Source organism: Protopterus annectens, chromosome 7.part0 (genome assembly GCF_019279795.1).
Source record: "Protopterus annectens isolate FY-2018-M chromosome 7.part0, PAN1.0, whole genome shotgun sequence".
NCBI classification, from domain to species: domain Eukaryota; kingdom Metazoa; phylum Chordata; order Ceratodontiformes; family Protopteridae; genus Protopterus; species Protopterus annectens.
The window spans coordinates 185721163-185739222 of record NC_056739.1 but is presented as its reverse complement, the minus strand read 5'-3'; the positions used below and the strand labels follow the sequence as shown (position 1 = coordinate 185739222).

Here is an 18060-nt window from a genome sequence, read left to right as displayed (position 1 = left end):
TGCCAAAAGTTTGATATGCATTATTTTTCAGTGCCTCTGATGCATTTTCAGTATTCGCTTTAGTAGTGCTAACAAGTAGCTCACTTCTGTAGTTCTAAGCAGCTTGCAAATTCTTTTGAATGCACTTTTTTTTTCATTATACAGTTTTTGAAAACATGGTTCCTTTTAGTACAGATTGTAGAAAAGTCATTAAACGCAGGACAATGCTTCCTATGATTATAGCACAAATAGTACTCTGTGCTTACATTTTACATCCACTACATGTTGTCTGCACCTAATGGTTGCCATTTTCTTTTCCATTACTGGTGTAGTATATCCTCAAATCTTTACCCATTATTGTTTCAATGCAGTCTCACTTGTTTTTAATTTTTACCTTAATGCATTTCTCGGTAGTTCTTTTGTTTGACTTGTATTTTACATTGTACACTTCTGATTAGCAAGGTAACCATTTTGATTGTTTTATTAGGGTGCTGACCTTCTGTACATTCCGCCATCACTTTTGATAAAATTTGGTCTGCCTCTTTTTTTTATCATTTCTTTTACTGCAAACTATTCTTTCGTATTAATGAATCAAGCATGTAGCACAACTCACATTTTTTTAACTTCATTCTTCATCTTAAAATATCAGTATATATAATTTCTTCAGGTCCTTATCAGAAGGTAGATAAAAGGCAAACCATTTCTGGGTTCACAGTAATTCCCAAAATTATGTTTGATTGCTGATGCTTTTGTACTCCTGTTTAAGCCATTCAAAGGTCTTCAAGACTTCTTTCCAGTCATAAAGATGTGGCACAATGTAACTTTTCAGGCTTCTTAGCTATTCAACATGGGGTAAAGAGTACACTGAATTTCAGGACCCAAAGTTTCCAGTTTTCTCCTAAGATGTATTTTAATGAGAAAGTTATAACTCTATACTTCCAAATGGGTTTATATTATATCAGCCAGTTTTCAGAAACTTGAAATTCATATGGTCAAGACCATATGATTGAGTTTCCAAAAACACAAAATAAATATTCAAAAACAATTTTCTTTTTTTTTTTTTTTTTTTTTAAGTTTTCGGAAACTTGATGATATGGTCACAACCATATGAATTTCAAGTTTCAAAAAATTTGAAATACTATAAAAAATACTTTCAAGCACATAAACTGTTAACAACTGTTACATTTCCCCAGTTCTACAAATATTTCTTCCCTTTTAACACTGACACTGTGTGACATGGGTGTTTGTCAGGTTGGTCCGTAAACACACAGATGCTGGGAATGAGTGTCTTGTCATCCATGAGCTCTTTAATCAGAGTGAACTCACTAGAATGACTGTGTACCATATAACATGCACATTAAATGTAGCTAGTCATTAGCATTTAAAGCTGTACCCCATGTATTACAGTCACAGAATGTACAGTTACCCAAACATGTCCCTTTCAGTGTGCATTCCTTTATTGGGCTATATGTGTAAAAGTGGTTTCTTAGCCACACCACATTCCGGCACACCCTTTGCTTGCTCTGCCATAATCAAAACAAGTGTCTTGAGTTTTGTTTGTGTATGTTTTGCTGCCATGTTCCTTTAGGTGCCAGGATGCTTGCAGCTATGACTAAATGTGTCATTGGGTCTCTGATTGCAGAGAGTCTTCCTCAAATGACAACACAGTTTCCCTTGGTTTCACAAAAGTTGTTTATGCACTTTTCCCTCACACACATAAAAATGTGCTGCTCTGTCCAGAAACAGAATACCCCCCCCCCCAACATACACATTTATAATAGTGCAAGTTTGGTGTAGCACTTTATCCTTGTGCTGTTTATGACTATTTGCAGACAGATACACATATCCACTGACTTGCTTTTAGCCTGACCCTACATAAAATCCACACTAGATACTTTTGTGTGTCTCTTTCAGCTTTTCCCGGTTAGGGGGTCGCCACAAAGGAACTCCGGTCCGCTCATGATTGGCAGTTGATTTTTACGTACCGGCTTGCCAGGCCTGACGCACAACCTTCAATGAAGGCACGTCCATTCACGCATGTCTCCACGCAGAAGACGCTCTACCTGAGAATCGAACCTGACAGCGTCTTACTGTGAGGCGACAACGCTACTGCAGCACCCCCACCACAGGTTCAAATCCACCCTAGAGAGACCCAAAATTATTTCAGAGTAGGACCGAGCATGTCTGAAGATATTATGAATTTAAACATTTAAAAATCCACACTAGACAGTTAAATGTTTAAATTCATAATATCTTCAGACATGCTCAGTCCTACTCTGAAATAATTTCGGGTCTCCCAAATGAGGACAGAACAATCGGTGAAGAACCACTGCTGTACCTTTACTTCTCTTGGTTGGGGGATCAGCTCTCCATCAGGTTTGTCTGTTCAGAGTTGTATATTTTTAAATTAATTTAATTTTTTTTTTCTTTTGGAGTCTTTGACATACAGGCAGCCTTTGAATTTGAGAAATGTATGTCACGTGATGCAACATTTGTGTAACAGAGGGTGGAGACTTCAGTGCTTGAATGCTTAATTAGAATCCATGCCAATATCAGATTTCTGCAGTAGTATTGCGCTTGCCTTGTATTTGGTGATACTGCTTGGTGTTTTTCAAAGGAAGGAACCGATGCAAGGGAGTCAGGCTTGCATTGCAGTAGGCTAGTTTGATACAGCTTAAACTCTGCATTTGTGGCAGTTAAGAATCTATGCATTAATGTATATTTGTCTTCATCATCCAGTATTTTTTATTTGGAATATATATATATATATATATATATATATATATATATATATATATATATATATATATATTTAAAATGCATCTCGTCTTGTTTATTTTCACAGGGAGTGAATCACAGGCTGAGAGGGAGCCTTGCGTCTATTAAAACCAGAGCTCCCCATATAGGAGGTAACCACATTTTTATACAATAAGCATGTTTGTGTCCTATGCAGTGCTTTGCACTTCTTGATTCTTGAGCAGAAATATGAGACCCTTTTGCACTCCTCTGTTTTACTGTCTGGTTTTAATGCTCATCCTATCCCAAACTGGGATACCTTTGTCTGACCAGCAGGATGTTCCAGTACAGTGGGATGGATTGCAGAGAAACACTTTTTTTTTCTGTCCTCTGTCTCTCAAGATTTGTTATCAGAAGTAGGTTAGTGAACTTGATGGAAACAGTATTGCTGGTGGAGAAACCTACTTGAGGGTTTTGATTTAATTTCTGTCTTCTGTTTGTAGGCTTTTAAATCCCAGTAGTTTGTATCTATCCAAGATTCCTACTGTAACTATCAGTGGAAACTGGTGGTCTGAATCATGTCTACTTTAAGAAGCTGCTTAGATGACTTGAAATATTGCAGTTTTGTAATCTTTTAACAGTTGGCAAAAATGTGCATGCATAAAACTAGAAAGTAATTATGTACTGTGCTTCCGATTTCCTAGCATCCATGTTTTGGAAGTATTGATCCTTATAAAATGTGATCTCTGGTGATGTTGAATTTACATTTAAGAAGTAATTCCATCTATGGTATGACAGTGCTAAAATATTGTCAAAGGTGTCAGAGTAAACAGTAAACCTTGAAATCAAATTCTTTGCTTGTGTTTTGGTCCATTGTATTGCATGTTATTGTGTGACCTTGCTGTTTGTTATAACACTAAGACAGAAGTCTGTTCACTCTGTTCTCATTTGAGCAAAGGAACTGTTCAGAATTTCCCCTGTACTTTTTAAACTTTCAGTTATTTCTGAATAGGTAGCTTTGCTGTTTGGGGTGGACTGTTTTCAATGATTGACTGCAGCTTGGTAAAAATGAGAGGCAAAGAAGACCCTTGGAATTCCATCACAAGTGGTGCCCTTACTGGGGCTGTGCTTGCAGCAAGAAGTAAGTATACCTCGTATTCCCAACAGAATTTGTTTGGGAGTCTCTACCCTATTTGTCAACCAACTGTTTATTTGCAAATGTGTGTAATCAAAAATCTAAAGCCTGGTAATTGTGTGCATTTGCCTCCTTTTTAGATGGCCCAGTTGCTATGGTAGGATCAGCAGCTATGGGGGGCATCCTTCTTGCCTTGATTGAAGGAGCTGGCATCTTACTAACCAGATTTGCTTCTGCTCAGTTTCCAACAGGTCAGTTGATTTTACAACTATCAAACTTGGCATGTATTTAACACGAGGAACATATATTTTTTAATGTAATCCTTTCATTCCACAGCATTGCAACCACTAGGCATGGTTTAGAAATGTTGAGTTCCACAATGACTGAAATTTAGGAGTGAATAGCACAGTTTAAGATGTTAAGACAGCAATGCTGTATTGTATTGAGCACAGAGTCTGGTTCTCAACAGCATTACAGTCATGATGTGCAACTTAATGTACAGTCATATGGTCACTGAAACAGTCTTTCAGAAGAGCTTGATGGGTTGTGACAACATGATTGTTTTTCTTTTAACCAACAAGCATTAGATCAGCAATCCAAACAGTATTTTCAAAGAAAAATTAAAATCCAGGAACTACTCCCTGGGCCAAATTCATAAAAGCCACTGTTAGGAGTACACACTACGTTAACTTTTTCTAATCCAGAGAGAGAGCCCTATCACAGTGCTTTTGCATAAAGACATGCAGCACCATGGTGAGCTGTCTCTGTGGCTGTGCTGCACATGAATGAGGCAGCCTGAGGGAGAGGCATTACTAATTAGCCATGTGCTTTCCCCATAACTACATACAATAAGCCATATATGCAGCCAAGCAGTTTAAAGAATTGCTCAGCTAAGTAAACTAGCACGACCACTCCTAGCTGCTCATGGTAATGAACACAGCCAAGAGGCCATGTTCATCCATCAAGGTGTATGGGACTGGAGAGTGTAGTGGTTAGGTGGTGTTAAGATGTACACCTGCCTGGGAGGTAACAGTAGGGGGATTAGTGAAGGGGCAGGTTAGGTAGGTGTGTGTATGAGTGAATGTGTGACTATGTTTGTGAGTGTAGTCTGGTGGGGGGGGGGTGTAGATGTGGGTTGGGGTAGCTGTCATACTTCACACACCATTGGACTATGTAGCAAAGCCTACAGCAATGGGTTGGGGAGGGACACTAGCCACCAGGAATAAGTGCAACCACTTGTGATGGGGGACCACTGGCCACCAGATATAACTCTACGTGGGTTGCTGAGAGACAGTAGACACCAACAATTACTCCATTATTGTGCCTTAATGGCACTTAAACAAAATGGGACTCTGGAGGGGAAAATACTGAACACCAGGGCTAATATCTCATGCCATAATGGCACATACACGTAATGATAATGGGGGAAAACATTAGACACTAGGGATACTCACTCTATATGTCATGCCCTAAAGGCATATGATTCAGAAAACAAAAAAGAAAGAAAAAGCAGTGCAGGGAACCAGTAGACACCAGGAATACTAACGAATTCCAGCCCTGTATCCTCCCAACTCTCCCATGTGCTCATAAGACCTCTGTACTACCAGTAGACACCAGGAATACTAACGGATTCCAGCTCTGTATCCTCCCAACTCTCCCATGTGCTCATAAGACCTCTGTACTACCAGTAGACACCAGCGATACCCTCTTAAAAAGAAGTGAACAAACACATACAAAGGTAACTGCAAAAGGGGGTGGCAAAAGGATTTGAAACCTGTACCATTGCATCATTAATCCTTGGCACTAACCCACTGCGGTAACAGATAAGTTGTGTAGTAGAGTTTTTTTAAACATATGTGGAGGGTCTTGGGAATTATTTAATGCCTGCAACAGTTTGTGATGCATAAGGGGATGGGGCAGAAAAGATTAGGCTGACTTCTGTCACCTTCATAACGTAACACAGGAAAATAATCAGCAATGGCTTTAAATTATGCCTCCTGTAAAGTGTGATATTTCAATACTCAAACAGCTTTTGCACTACCCTGTATCTCAGAATATAGTGTGTGAAGCTTCTGACCTTAATGACTGCCTGAAATCGTCCATGATTTATGAGGGCAGGAAAAAGAAGACATTAGAGATGTTATGACAACACAGACATTTTATGTGGGGTATGCATATATATGTGAGAGTGAGACTGAATATGGGAGTTCCTTTGCTCATACGGTGTGTCTGCCAGTACTATGAACTACTGAGAGAAAGTACTAATTGTTACTTGCAGTAGATAACTGGGATTCAGTGATGTGCAGATTAGCCGATCATTATTATCACCATCTTCTTGTTTTGGCTGTTCCCGTTAGGGGTCGCCACAGCGGATCATCTGTTTCCATTTCTTCCTGTTGTCTTCATCTTGCTCTGTCACACCAACCACCAGTATGTCCTCTCACCACATCCATAAACCTTATCTTAGGCCTTTCTCTTTTCCTGTTACCTGGTAGCTTCATCCTTAGCATCTTTTTCCCAATATACTCAGCATCCCTCCTCAGCACATATCCAAACCAACGTAATCTTGCCTCTCTGGCTTTGTCTCCAAACCTTCCAATCTGGGCTGACCCTCTAATATACTTATTCCTAATCCTGTCCACCCTCGTCACACCCAGTGCAAATATTAACATCTTTAACTCTGCCACATCCAGCTCTAACTCCTGCCTTTTTGTCAGTGCTACTGTCTCCAACCCATATAACATAGCTGGTCTCACTACCCTCTTGTAGACCTTCCCTTTCACTCTTACTGGTATTCGTCTGTCACAAATCACTCCTGACACTCTTCTCCACCCACTCCATCCTGCCTGTACTCTCTTCTTCACCTCTCTTCCATACTCACCATTACTCTGAACTATTGATCCCAGGTATTTAAACTCATCCACCTTCGCCACCTCTACTCCTTGCATCCTCACCATTCCTCTATCCTCCCTCTCATTCACACACATATATATTCTGTCTTAGTCCTGCTGACCTTCATTCCTCTTCTCTCTAGAGCATATCTCCATCTCTCCAGGGTCTCCTCCACCTGTTCCCTACTCTCGCAACAGATCACAATGTTATCTGCAAACATCATAGTTCACGGGGACTCCTGTCTGATCTCGTTTGTCAACCAGTCCATCACCACTGCAAATTAGAAAGGGCTCAGAGCTGATCCTTGATGTATTCCCATTCCATTTTGACATGGTATCAGGGTGTTGCATCAACTGTCACCACCTCTCTTGATTCAGTTCAACTCCTACCTTTGACAATTAACTATGACAGTCTTCTCTCATAGTTTTATACTAGGCTAACTACCACTAGGGCCTTTAAAAGCCTAGCTGTGCAAATGTATCCCACGAGTTATTGTAGCTTAAGCATTATTATTATAAGAGGTGTTTGATACCTAGGGAATGATTTAATGGCTGCCTCTGTCCGTCAGAGACATAGGTGCTAGACTAGGGGTGAATTTATAATTTCCCATCCACTGGTCCTTGTTACATTTGGATAGGATTAGGGAGGGGCTCTGCTAAATGTGGATGGGGAGCCTGTTTCAGAGAATGGGAATTCTCTGAGATACAGTATGAAACAAACCAAGCAACACTGATACTGAACAAGGGATTAATAAAGCAAAGCTTTCAGGTCAAACAAACCCTGATGAAGGTTTTGGGTTTGTGGAGGATAATTTTACAGGTGGAAAGTCTGGTAAGATTTTATTTAAGTGCCTCAGTATAAGTTGGTCTGTGTGGTGTGTGTACTGTATGTGGTGGGTTCAGCATGTGTGTTTCTAAGAACTCGATTTTTATTATGTGTGCTTGTACATGAGAGTTTTGCCTACATTGACACTGTATATGTACATTTTCTTGCATACTGTTTCTCTAAGGAGTAAGTGTTTGTCAGTGTACAGGAGACAATTTCTACATTGTCTCAAATATCCATATCCACTAAACTGGCTGTGGAGAAATTGGGAAACCACATATCCATGATGTCAGGGCCTTCATTAGGTGAGTTAGAAGGGTGTGGTGCACAAGGAGTTAATAGAGGGCTACTAAGGTTGCTTTTGGAGTAAGACACTAGATTAGACTACATAACACTAAATTTAAGGGCAGTGCTCCCCACCATGCAAAGTAGCTGCTCTGTGCACCATAGCTTGCAAAGTGGTTACTCAAAGCTTACCTATTTACTGGGTGTGGTTTACAGGAAAATTTACTTTCTAGATGTTTGCGTCCATACAGGACACTGCTAACCACTACACGTAAACATGCCAAATTTATACATGCACTAAAAACACAGTACGATCACTAATAAGCCTTCTGGTAAATATGCACAGAAAGGCAACAGAACCGCACAACACATACTTAATAAAATAAATAAGAGATTTATTGAGCAAGCTTTCATCAAAAGATTTCTTCAGAATAACAAGTAAAGCAATGAAAGTTCCTTTTTAAAAACACATTCAGCATTTCATAGGTTGAATAAATCCCACATGACTTGACATCATTTCCCCTAACACATTCAACATTTCATAGTTTGAATAAATCACACATCACTTGACATCATTTCCCCTAACACACAAACATTTGTAAAAACATGTTCACACTACATCAAGGTCAAAACACCCACTGTTCATAAGTACAATGTCTCTGAAAAAATGTTATATGAGTAAAAGACCATACATTCATATAAAAGTAGTGACATTTACATAGGTCAACCACTGATAAATATTATTAATTAAAATGCATTGATTTTAACCTTAACAAAGAGCCAAGAGACAATCTTATCATTAAGACCAGGTGCAATACAAGTGTTTGTTCTGATCTGCCATTTGAGTTTAAAAAACTCAAGATATACATTAGAAGGTCCCCCTCTAGAATCGAGGTCCACATGGTCAATGATCCCAAATTTAAATGAATGAGTAGCATGCTTCTTAATATGTTTGTAGAGGGCATTGCTGTCATTTTTCTGTCTTGTATCATAAAGATGTTAGATTTTTTGTTTTACAACTCCAATAGTTTTTCCTATGTAGAAACTGTCACAGGAATCATAGACTGCAAGATACACCACACCTTTAGAAAAACAATAATATTTTTTCTTAAGAGAAATGGTCCCAAAACCTTTACCTACTAGTTTAGATCCTTCCATGATATAAGAACACTGACCACATCTACCACATTTGTTATTACCAGCTGTGTCCAAAATTTCCATGTTCTTCCCCATAATTAGTCCCTTCAAGGACATATCACCTTTTATAAACAATAAGGGGTTGTGTACCAACCTTACACAAAACTTCATTGTCCAGGTTGAAAATGCACCATAGTTTAATGATTTGTTTTATATCAAAGAAATCCAAAGTATAGGTAAGACTTCAAAGCCCTACGAAATCTGTTGCCACATACATTCTCTACCTTTTCAGAAAGACCAGAAAAAAGCAAAACTTTTCAAGTGCCTTGCTGTCTTTTTTCCAATACTTCACTATAAATACTATTAACAAAGACAGCAGGGTAACCCTTTTTTTCCAACATGTTCTGCAGTATATTACATTCAGCCAAAAAGTCAGATTCCTCAGAAATCATCCTTGCAAGTCTCACATGTTGCCCTTTAACAAGGGACTTCTTCTGGTGAGATGGATGCCAACTCTGAAAGTGTAATAAAGAGTTTGAGTATGTGGGCTTCCTGTATAAATGGGAGGTAAAAAAATCTTCCTATCAAGGTCCTTCTTAATGGTAATGTCCAAGTAGTTTAACTGATACACATCTTTGATCATAGTAAATTTCAAGAAATATGTAGTACTGTTGTTTTTCTTTCGGCTTTTCCCAGTTAGGGGTCACCACAGCGGAACTCCGGTCCGCTAATGATTGGCAGTCGATTTTTATGGCACCGAGGTGCCAGCCTGACACCCAACCTTCAATGAAGGCATGCCCATTCACGTATGTCTTTCGAATGCCACTCGACCGCGGGGAGGACATGCAGACTCCACACAGAAGTTGCTCCAGCTGAGAATTGAACGGGAGAACCTCTTGCTGTGAGGCGACAATGCTACTGCTGCACCACTGTGGCTTAATATATGTAAAAAACCTCTCAGAGTCAACTTCACTACCTGTCCAAAAAAGAATCAAATCATCCAAATACTGACCATACAGTGCCCACATACATTTAAATTCTGAGTCTAGAATGCACAAATCTTCCCAATGAGCAAGAACAATGTTGGCGAATACCGGGACACAACAAGCACCCATAGCCACACCTTAAAAATCTGGTCTTTGAAAGTAATAAGATTGTTGTTGAGTGCTAGTTCCATACAAGTATGGAGTATTAAAATAGTTTTATGGTCCATACTAGAATTGAAACAAAGATAGTCATAGAACTACTCAAGCCCAATTGTATGTGGAATTACAGAAAAAAGTTGCAGATGTCAACTGTGACCATAATCAAATTGCCAGATTACATCTCAGGCTTGATTTTTCCTAAAAAAAATCCCAAGAATCTTTTATCACCCATTGCCTATCATCTAATACATGTTTAATTTTGCTATCAATATATTTTGCTAAGCAAATAGTCTTTGATGCTTTAGCATCGACAATTGGGCGCAATGGGGGTTCCACAATAGATTTGTGGACCTTTGGGATTCCAAAAATAGTTGGAATTTTGGGATGTTTGAAAGTCAGAGAGATCCAAACTAATCTGACCATTTAAAAGTAGTTCTTCTAAAGTCAAGTCTTTGGCTGCTATTCACACTTTTTATTTTAACCAAATTAAAAGTTGAATATGGGAATATAGGAAAGTACTGAATGGGGTGGGGTAAGCAAGCAGAGGGTAGAACATAATGTGAAAAGTTAAGAAATGACCAGGATGGTGGTGGGGTAAAATATTTTAGTGGGTCAGGTGCCCAATGTTTAGAAATTGTTTTGCAGGGGGGGGGGCTGTGCACCCCCCCACACCCCTGCAACTTAAATATATCAACTCTGAGATTGCACTACAGTGGGGATAACATCCTGGAAGTTGGTATCTTTAAGTTGCGGAGGTGCAGGGGAGCTTGCCCCCTGCAAAACAGTATTTTTTTATTTTCTCTTTATTTTACAGATTCTGTGAAATCAGCTTTTATGAAAGTGGGGCCATGCTTTTCTTGTTTGAAATAATGTAATTTCGAACAAAAAAAGTAGATCCATATGTACACACAGTGGGGTGTATGAGAGACAGAGAGAGAAAAGGCGTACTTCATAATTGTTACCTGCAGAGTTAATGAGCTATCACAAAAAAAATTATGGTACAAATCACAAATTAGGAACACAGTTTATATGTTGGTCATGTTAACTTAGAATTTTCAAAATATGATGCACTTTATTAGGGGTGGTACAACAAATTTAAGTATTCCCCCAAATGCTATACAGTTTGAGAGGTATGCCGACAGTAATACCAGGATGGAGTATAAGATTGGGTTGCACAGGTGCTGTCCCTGCCAGTGGGTTCTTACTTGTCACCCTGGGTTCCTTCACTTCTACGCCCTGGCTGAGATAAAGGAACCGATGCTGGGCAGGAACACAACTCACAGAGGTGCAAGAGGATGTTTTGAGATGGCCGGTATGGGCATCTAGCTGCTAGTCAGTCAGCTGCTGGTACATGACAGACATGTAACCTCTACTTTACTGGTTTGGACAGCAGCCCCAACCTCTGGTGCAGGTATCACTAGTGTGCCTCCTGCAACTGCTGTTTGTGTGAGGGTGACCTGGGTAGCCTGGGCCACAGATTTTGGTGGCTGTGGTGCCACATGTGGGGGCTGACAAGTCTTGTCGGAGCAAATAGTGTAGGTCTAAATGCTGCTGTGTATAATTGTAAAATAAATAGAGAAAATTAAATGTAATACAAAAGGATAGAGGATGGGGGAAAGAGAAGTTACAAATACAATGAAAAAGTGCAATTCATGGGTGCTTTTTTCTGATAATGTTAAAGTACCCTACTCAAAAAGAACAAACACACACACCAAATGCCCAGTGATGGCATGATGTACAGCTGAATGGGGAATTGATCCCACAGCCATCAACACATGCAGTCTTTAATCTTTTGTCTTCCTACTAATGTTATACCTAATATATGGAAATCTGTTATAGTAAACTACTGCCCAAACAAATACAACCCACACTTCCATTACACTTTCGCCCTACTTACGTTCTCCAAACCCTGTGCAAAATCTTGGAGAAAATTGTCTACCTTTGTGTCTCAAAATATGTTAGTAAATACCACCTTCTATCATAAAAAAAAAGACATGGCTTCTGGTCAGGGAGTAGCATGGCCACAGCCATCTGGTCTCTGACTGATGAAATACTCATGTCACTGGACAAAGGTATGTTCTCTGGTACAGCTTTTACAGAAATCATCAGAACCTTTGATTTAGTCCATCACAGCTGTCTTGTAATCCACCTTTCAGAACTAGGCATTTAGCCCTTGTGCGATCCTGTGGTTCCAAATTTATCTGATTAACCACCATTTCTCAGTGAACTGTAACTCCTGTACCTTTCTCTTTCCTCACAACTACTCAGACGTGTACCTCAAGGTTATATTCTTAGCCCTTCTGTTTTCTATATACATCAATAAACTTTCATTGATCTTCCTTATCTTCTCCTCGTCCTATATATAGATTCCAGGGTCCTCAACTAATCTAGCCAATACCTTACATCAACATCTGATCTGACACCTTGAGTGGATTACTACTAAAAGCCTCATACTGCACACATCCAAAACTAAAACTATGCTTTTTGGTACTAAACAGAAGTCTGCAGTTTGTGTTCACAGCAACCATCCCTTAGAGCAAGTTTCCTCTTTCAAGTAACAGAAGTCTGCAGTTTGTGTTCACAGCAACCATCCCTTAGAGCAAGTTTCCTCTTTCAAGTATACTGGTCTTGGGTTGGACCCTTCACTCATCTTTCACCTGCATCTTGATGATACATGTAAAAAATCTAATAATTTTCTTAGCACATAAAATATCCCCTTTTCTTTCACACTCCATCATATCTGCAGTAGGGAAAGGAATTGGACTCCCTCAACCTGAATTCAGCCTCCTCCTTTATATTAGCATCTCTACTAAAAAAGTACAGTTGTGTAAGAACTTACCATAACAGTAGATGTCCCACTGATCACTGTTGCAGTATTCTTAACAGATGGGTTGTAGCTCACTGATATCCAGCCCGAGTACCAATGCTTTACCCTCCTAGGATGTACATCTGGATGATGACCTGGTGTAAGATATGTGGATAGTGCACACTGGCAGTTTGTACGGTACATTGGTGGTGCTTCACCTTTAACCTCAGCCCCTCACCGGCCAAGGAAGTCTGGCTGGCATTGACCTGGCGCACATGAGACAACCTGTGCTATAATGATGCTGACATTACTCATTTGTGCACAGGATACCTGTCGCATATGAGACATGTGCCAAAGCATTCCAGGCCTTGGTCATACAAGACAAGTTATATAATGGAGGCCTTCATATCCCTCTTCTAATAGCAGTTAGCTGTAGTCATGGTGAAAGAAGTAGAGGAATGTGTGAGATTGCTGTGTGTACTGCATATGTGCCCAAAGGTGCACTTTTTTCTCCATCAGAGGACACGTAATCATAGGAAGTTACTAGGCTAATGGCCCTAGGGCCCTTACAAGCCTATACAAGTTCTTACCCTTATTTCCAGAGTCAGCACCTATTGCCCCTGTCCATGATGGACACAGGTTGATCCTCCGGGGTGAATTTATGGTCACCCATCCAATTGTCCAGATTATGTCTGAAGAGGGCTAAAGAGGTGCTCTATTTGACATGAAGTGGGAGTCTGTTCCAAAAGTGTGGTAACCTGTGGGAGGCAAATCTGTCCCTCCAGCAGGTTTTATTAATGTTACATACCAGGTTAAGGAGGTGAGCTGGCAGCTGTTGCTCAGTTTGTCCCTTCCTGATGACTCTTAAAATGTCACAGCCACTAGTTAAATTCTCCTTGTGTGGGTTGTAGTCGGGGCTTTGACATTGTATGCTTTAAAGGTTGTCATAATTAAAAAGAACATCACACAGTGTTTAATCTTTTAGTATGCTTTTTTGAATCAGTCAGCTGATAAAGTAATTTTGGTCATATGTATTTGCGCACAGTATAGCAATAATATAATGTACTTGTGTATATATAAAAGTAGAAATTCTTTAAAGGTAGAAGTTACAGATGTAGGTATTTGAATATTATAAAGTGATTACATGGTAGCTGTCTCTCTAAAGGGAGTTAACAGTACTGGGATTTATTTATTTCTCTTTGATCAACTGGGTAGATGGACTGGTCTGTTGACCCTTGTCAGCCACAATTCAAGCTAAATGAACATCAGATACAGTTATTTGTATACAAGATTACAGAGACTATTTTATTGTATATTTACAGCATACAAGGAATACAAAGTGAGGACAATACAGTGTTAGATGTAATTAGTGGAATATATATTTACATGGTAATAGTGCATTTATGTAATCATGTTATATTAACCAGTGTTGCAGTGAGCTTCTGTCTGAAGGTTGTATTTTAGCATATTTTTAATTAATCAGTAGACATCGTTTCATATATATGTGGGTGTGATTCTAATCTTTTCATAGCATGACTTGGTTTTCTCTTGCGAGTTTGATGCTGTATTTTTTTCCCTTCAAATTTGCAGGTCCCCAGTTTGCAGAAGATGCTTCACAGTTGCAGCCATCTGCCTTTGTAGATTACCGGCAGTATCAGTGATGAACCGTATTGTACTGTTTCATCCCACATTTTCCATGTGCCAATCAATCAGCACAGAACACAGCATAAGCTACATGGGTCTGTAGCAGAGACATTTCTTTTATGGAATGCTGCAAAAAGAGCAATTGTGGGGAAGAAACTTGCCTCCTTTTTGGAAAGGAATGTATATGTTAGTAATTTAAGAAATTATTGTAAATAAATATGTCTGGAAACTATTCATAGTTTTTTTTTTAACAGAGAAGTGTACCTTTGATTATCAAGCCATTGTTGTGTAGAAAAGTAAAAAAAAAATAATTTGCAGGTCCATTGTGTTAAACTGCAGCTGTATTAACTTTGTATATTGCTGGGCTCTCAGCATTTTACTAGAGTGGACTACAGATTTAATCAGACTGATATCCCTAGATCTGTAAAATCCTAGTGTAGGTGTTTACAGCTTTGTTTTGCTAGTGACTGCATGCTCTATTCTTGTGAGCACGAACACTTTCCAGTAGCTCTAAACCATTATAGCTGTACATACCTCAGAGTGTATTTTTTGTAGATCATTTTCAACTTGATAATGCACATTACTGACTAAATTTCAGTGCTTATTCTGCATTATGAGAATTTCTGTAGTGTTTATTCTTGTAAGTAATGCAGAACAACGTCTTGTATATAAAATTGTCTGTACTCATTCCTGTAAACTAAGGTTGTGAGTTATTGTTTGGATTTAGCCAGCATATTTACGTGAATGTCTGTAAAATAATGTTAATGCAGAAATGTATACAATTTATTTGGAAATATCAGAATGTATCTGCTGTTCCTGTCCATTCATAAAGAGACTGTCACAATGCGTTTTGCAGTGCATGCATCTTGCTATTAATGTTGGAATACATATGCCTGGCAGTAAGTTTATATTTGGTGTCTAGAATTATTACTTCGTATGGAATTTTTCTGCCTGACTGGACATATCGAGAAGGCCTCTGGATGGGTATATCATTTGACAAAATGAAATAAATACTTGTTTACATGTTGTTGACTTACTATGACTAATTTCACAATAGACATTTACAACTTGAGCTTTGTAGTTGTAATGGGGGTGGTTCTAAGTTATTAGAAGTGTTTTAGGGTACTAGTAACTGCTAGCTGTGTATATGGAAATATAACAGCAAGGTCCAGATAACTAGGTAGTGTTCTATGACTAAACTCTGCCTTCTTTAATCTTCATGTGCAAGTCCATACATAAACTGTATAAACCTCCCATTTTTCCTCTTTATTCAACCACAATGTTGTTCTTACGTGTGGCATATACGTTTCACTGAGCGTTATATATTTTTTCTAGATACTTTACACCATCTCCATGGATCTTATAAGTCCCTTATTCTTGTCACTTCTTTGACTCACTGTTTTTCACCTTTCCAGATGTTTGGTAATTTCATTTTTTTTTGTGACCATGCTAAATTTGTCCACTGTACTACTACTTAGTGTCTTGTCAATATTATTCTAAATTCTTTTCTTTTTCTAGGTACAGCTGTGAAAATGAGATAAAACATTGCTTTTCTTAACTTTTAGTTTAGCTGTCATTCTAAATGTTGCGGTAATATTTCATTACTCTACAAAGCATCCATGCTAAGTAATGCTTTACTGATTTTTCTGTTTTTGGTCTTAACTGCTCCCTTTGTGTATTTCAAGAGCCAATAGTATGGAAATTATTCCCAGATGTGATAATCAGGCTCCAGCTTATGGAAGCTACCCCCTCAAGCAGACCTTGACGTTCTGTTGCTGTTTTAAATTATCAGTTTTGTTTTTATGTTTATTTGAATGTCTTCGTCTGTTATAAATCTATGAAAAGCAGTAGTTGCTTCTTCAGTGTTTCAGAAGAAGTTGGTATTGTTAACTCCTCTTTGTAGCCTGTTTTGAGAACATTGGAGCTTCTTTCCTGTGCCATGGGGAAGAATTCAACTTTGCCTCACTTTTTTATTTTGGAGATAGAGGCCCCTTTCTTGATATCCTAACATGTGCCAGTGTTGAACTGTAAGTAATAACTTCCATAACTTATATCTGTTCATGTTGTTAAAAGTGGCCTTGATGTATAGTGCTGCTAAACTATTTGGGTTCTGATAAAAAAAATAAAAAAAAAATTCCTACAACTTATTGAAAGAGTATGCATACATCAAATGTAGTATGCTTGGGGATAGATGTGGCTTGAGTGTAGTGTATTCCAACTTGAATCAAGTGATTTTAAACCCTGTACACTGACCATCTAAAAATAAACTCCAGCTGTACTCTGTCGCATATCGTCTACTCAGAGGTGAGATCTCTGCTTAACATACAAGGCCATGTCAAACCCAGAGCTGTTGGACATGCTACACTTAAAGAAATCCCAATCCCTCAGAGCCACATGCTCCAGGGATCTAAACCTTGTCATCACAATGAACAAAACATGCTGAAGGGATAGGTTCCTGACCCAGAGACTCCCCAGACTCTGGAATAGACTGCCCATACATGTCAAGCAGAGCGCCTCTGGCCCTCTTCAAAAGGAACCTTGACGATTGGATGGGAGATAGGAAATTCACCCCAGGGATCACATCAGTCGCCCTGCTAGACAGGGGTCCAGGGAATTGTTATGGCTAAGCTTGTATAGGCCCTAGGGCTGATAGCCAAGTACCAACCTATGAACCTGTAACTTCTCCTTGCATCGTGCCAATGTTCATCTGTCTATAAACCAACTTCTATATGAATTTTATGTGGTAACCAATTAAAATCTCAAATATGGAGACTGAATGGCTGAAAATCTGGACTTGCAGACTAAGTCCAAGACTGCCATTTGTTGGAATAGTCCCTTTTTAACACGGTATGATGTTCTTGGAACTGGTATATTTAAATATGGGGGAATTAATGGAAAAGAGCAATATTAAATATTTGCTTTTCTGTATCTCCTATCCTTTATGATTTCGTAATGCAAGTCTTGAGATTTCAGTGGGCATTTGTTTTAACCTACACAAGTTATTTGCCTTCAAAAAGCCTTACTTTCATTAGTCTGTCATATAAATCATTTCCTTCCCAAGTTGTCTGGCCCCTAAACTCATTCTTTATGAAATCATCCTATATTTTCCTTTAATTCTGTCTAAGCCAATACTAGTAAACATTTTCTGTGTATAATACCATTGCTTTTATCCTAGTGCCCCTCTCCTTACTGTATTTGCTAACAGATGCACCAATTTCTTCTCCACTCAGTCAGGATGATATTCATATTAATCACTGCTGCAGTAGACTAAGCTACCTGGATTATATCCTGCATAGGATATAACCCATCCATCTTCTAAAGCTTCAGGACACGTTCCACATACCCAAACCATTGGTCATCTCAAGCTAAACTGACTAAAGACAGATTTAGACAGAACGCCATTCATAGCTTTCCAGCCGTAAAGAAGAGTGCTTCTCTGCAGGCGTCTGAAGATTGACAGTTGGCTAATGCTGTTC

At 38.9% G+C, this 18060-nt stretch overlaps 1 protein-coding gene across 2 annotated transcripts in view; it reads left to right on the top strand.

Moving 5' to 3' along the window:
• Nucleotides 1–15607, top strand: part of TIMM17A (translocase of inner mitochondrial membrane 17A) — a 37553-nt gene extending 21946 nt beyond the window's left edge. For both annotated transcript variants that reach the window (XM_044076670.1, XM_044076671.1), the window contains exons 3-6: nt 2825–2888; nt 3728–3856; nt 3991–4101; nt 14531–15607. In XM_044076670.1, coding sequence (XP_043932605.1) covers nt 2825–2888; nt 3728–3856; nt 3991–4101; nt 14531–14601 — 375 coding nt within the window. In that variant the 3' untranslated portion in view covers nt 14602–15607. The remainder of the gene's footprint in view (nt 1–2824; nt 2889–3727; nt 3857–3990; nt 4102–14530) is intronic.
• The last annotated feature ends 2453 nt before the right edge of the window (nt 15608–18060 follow it).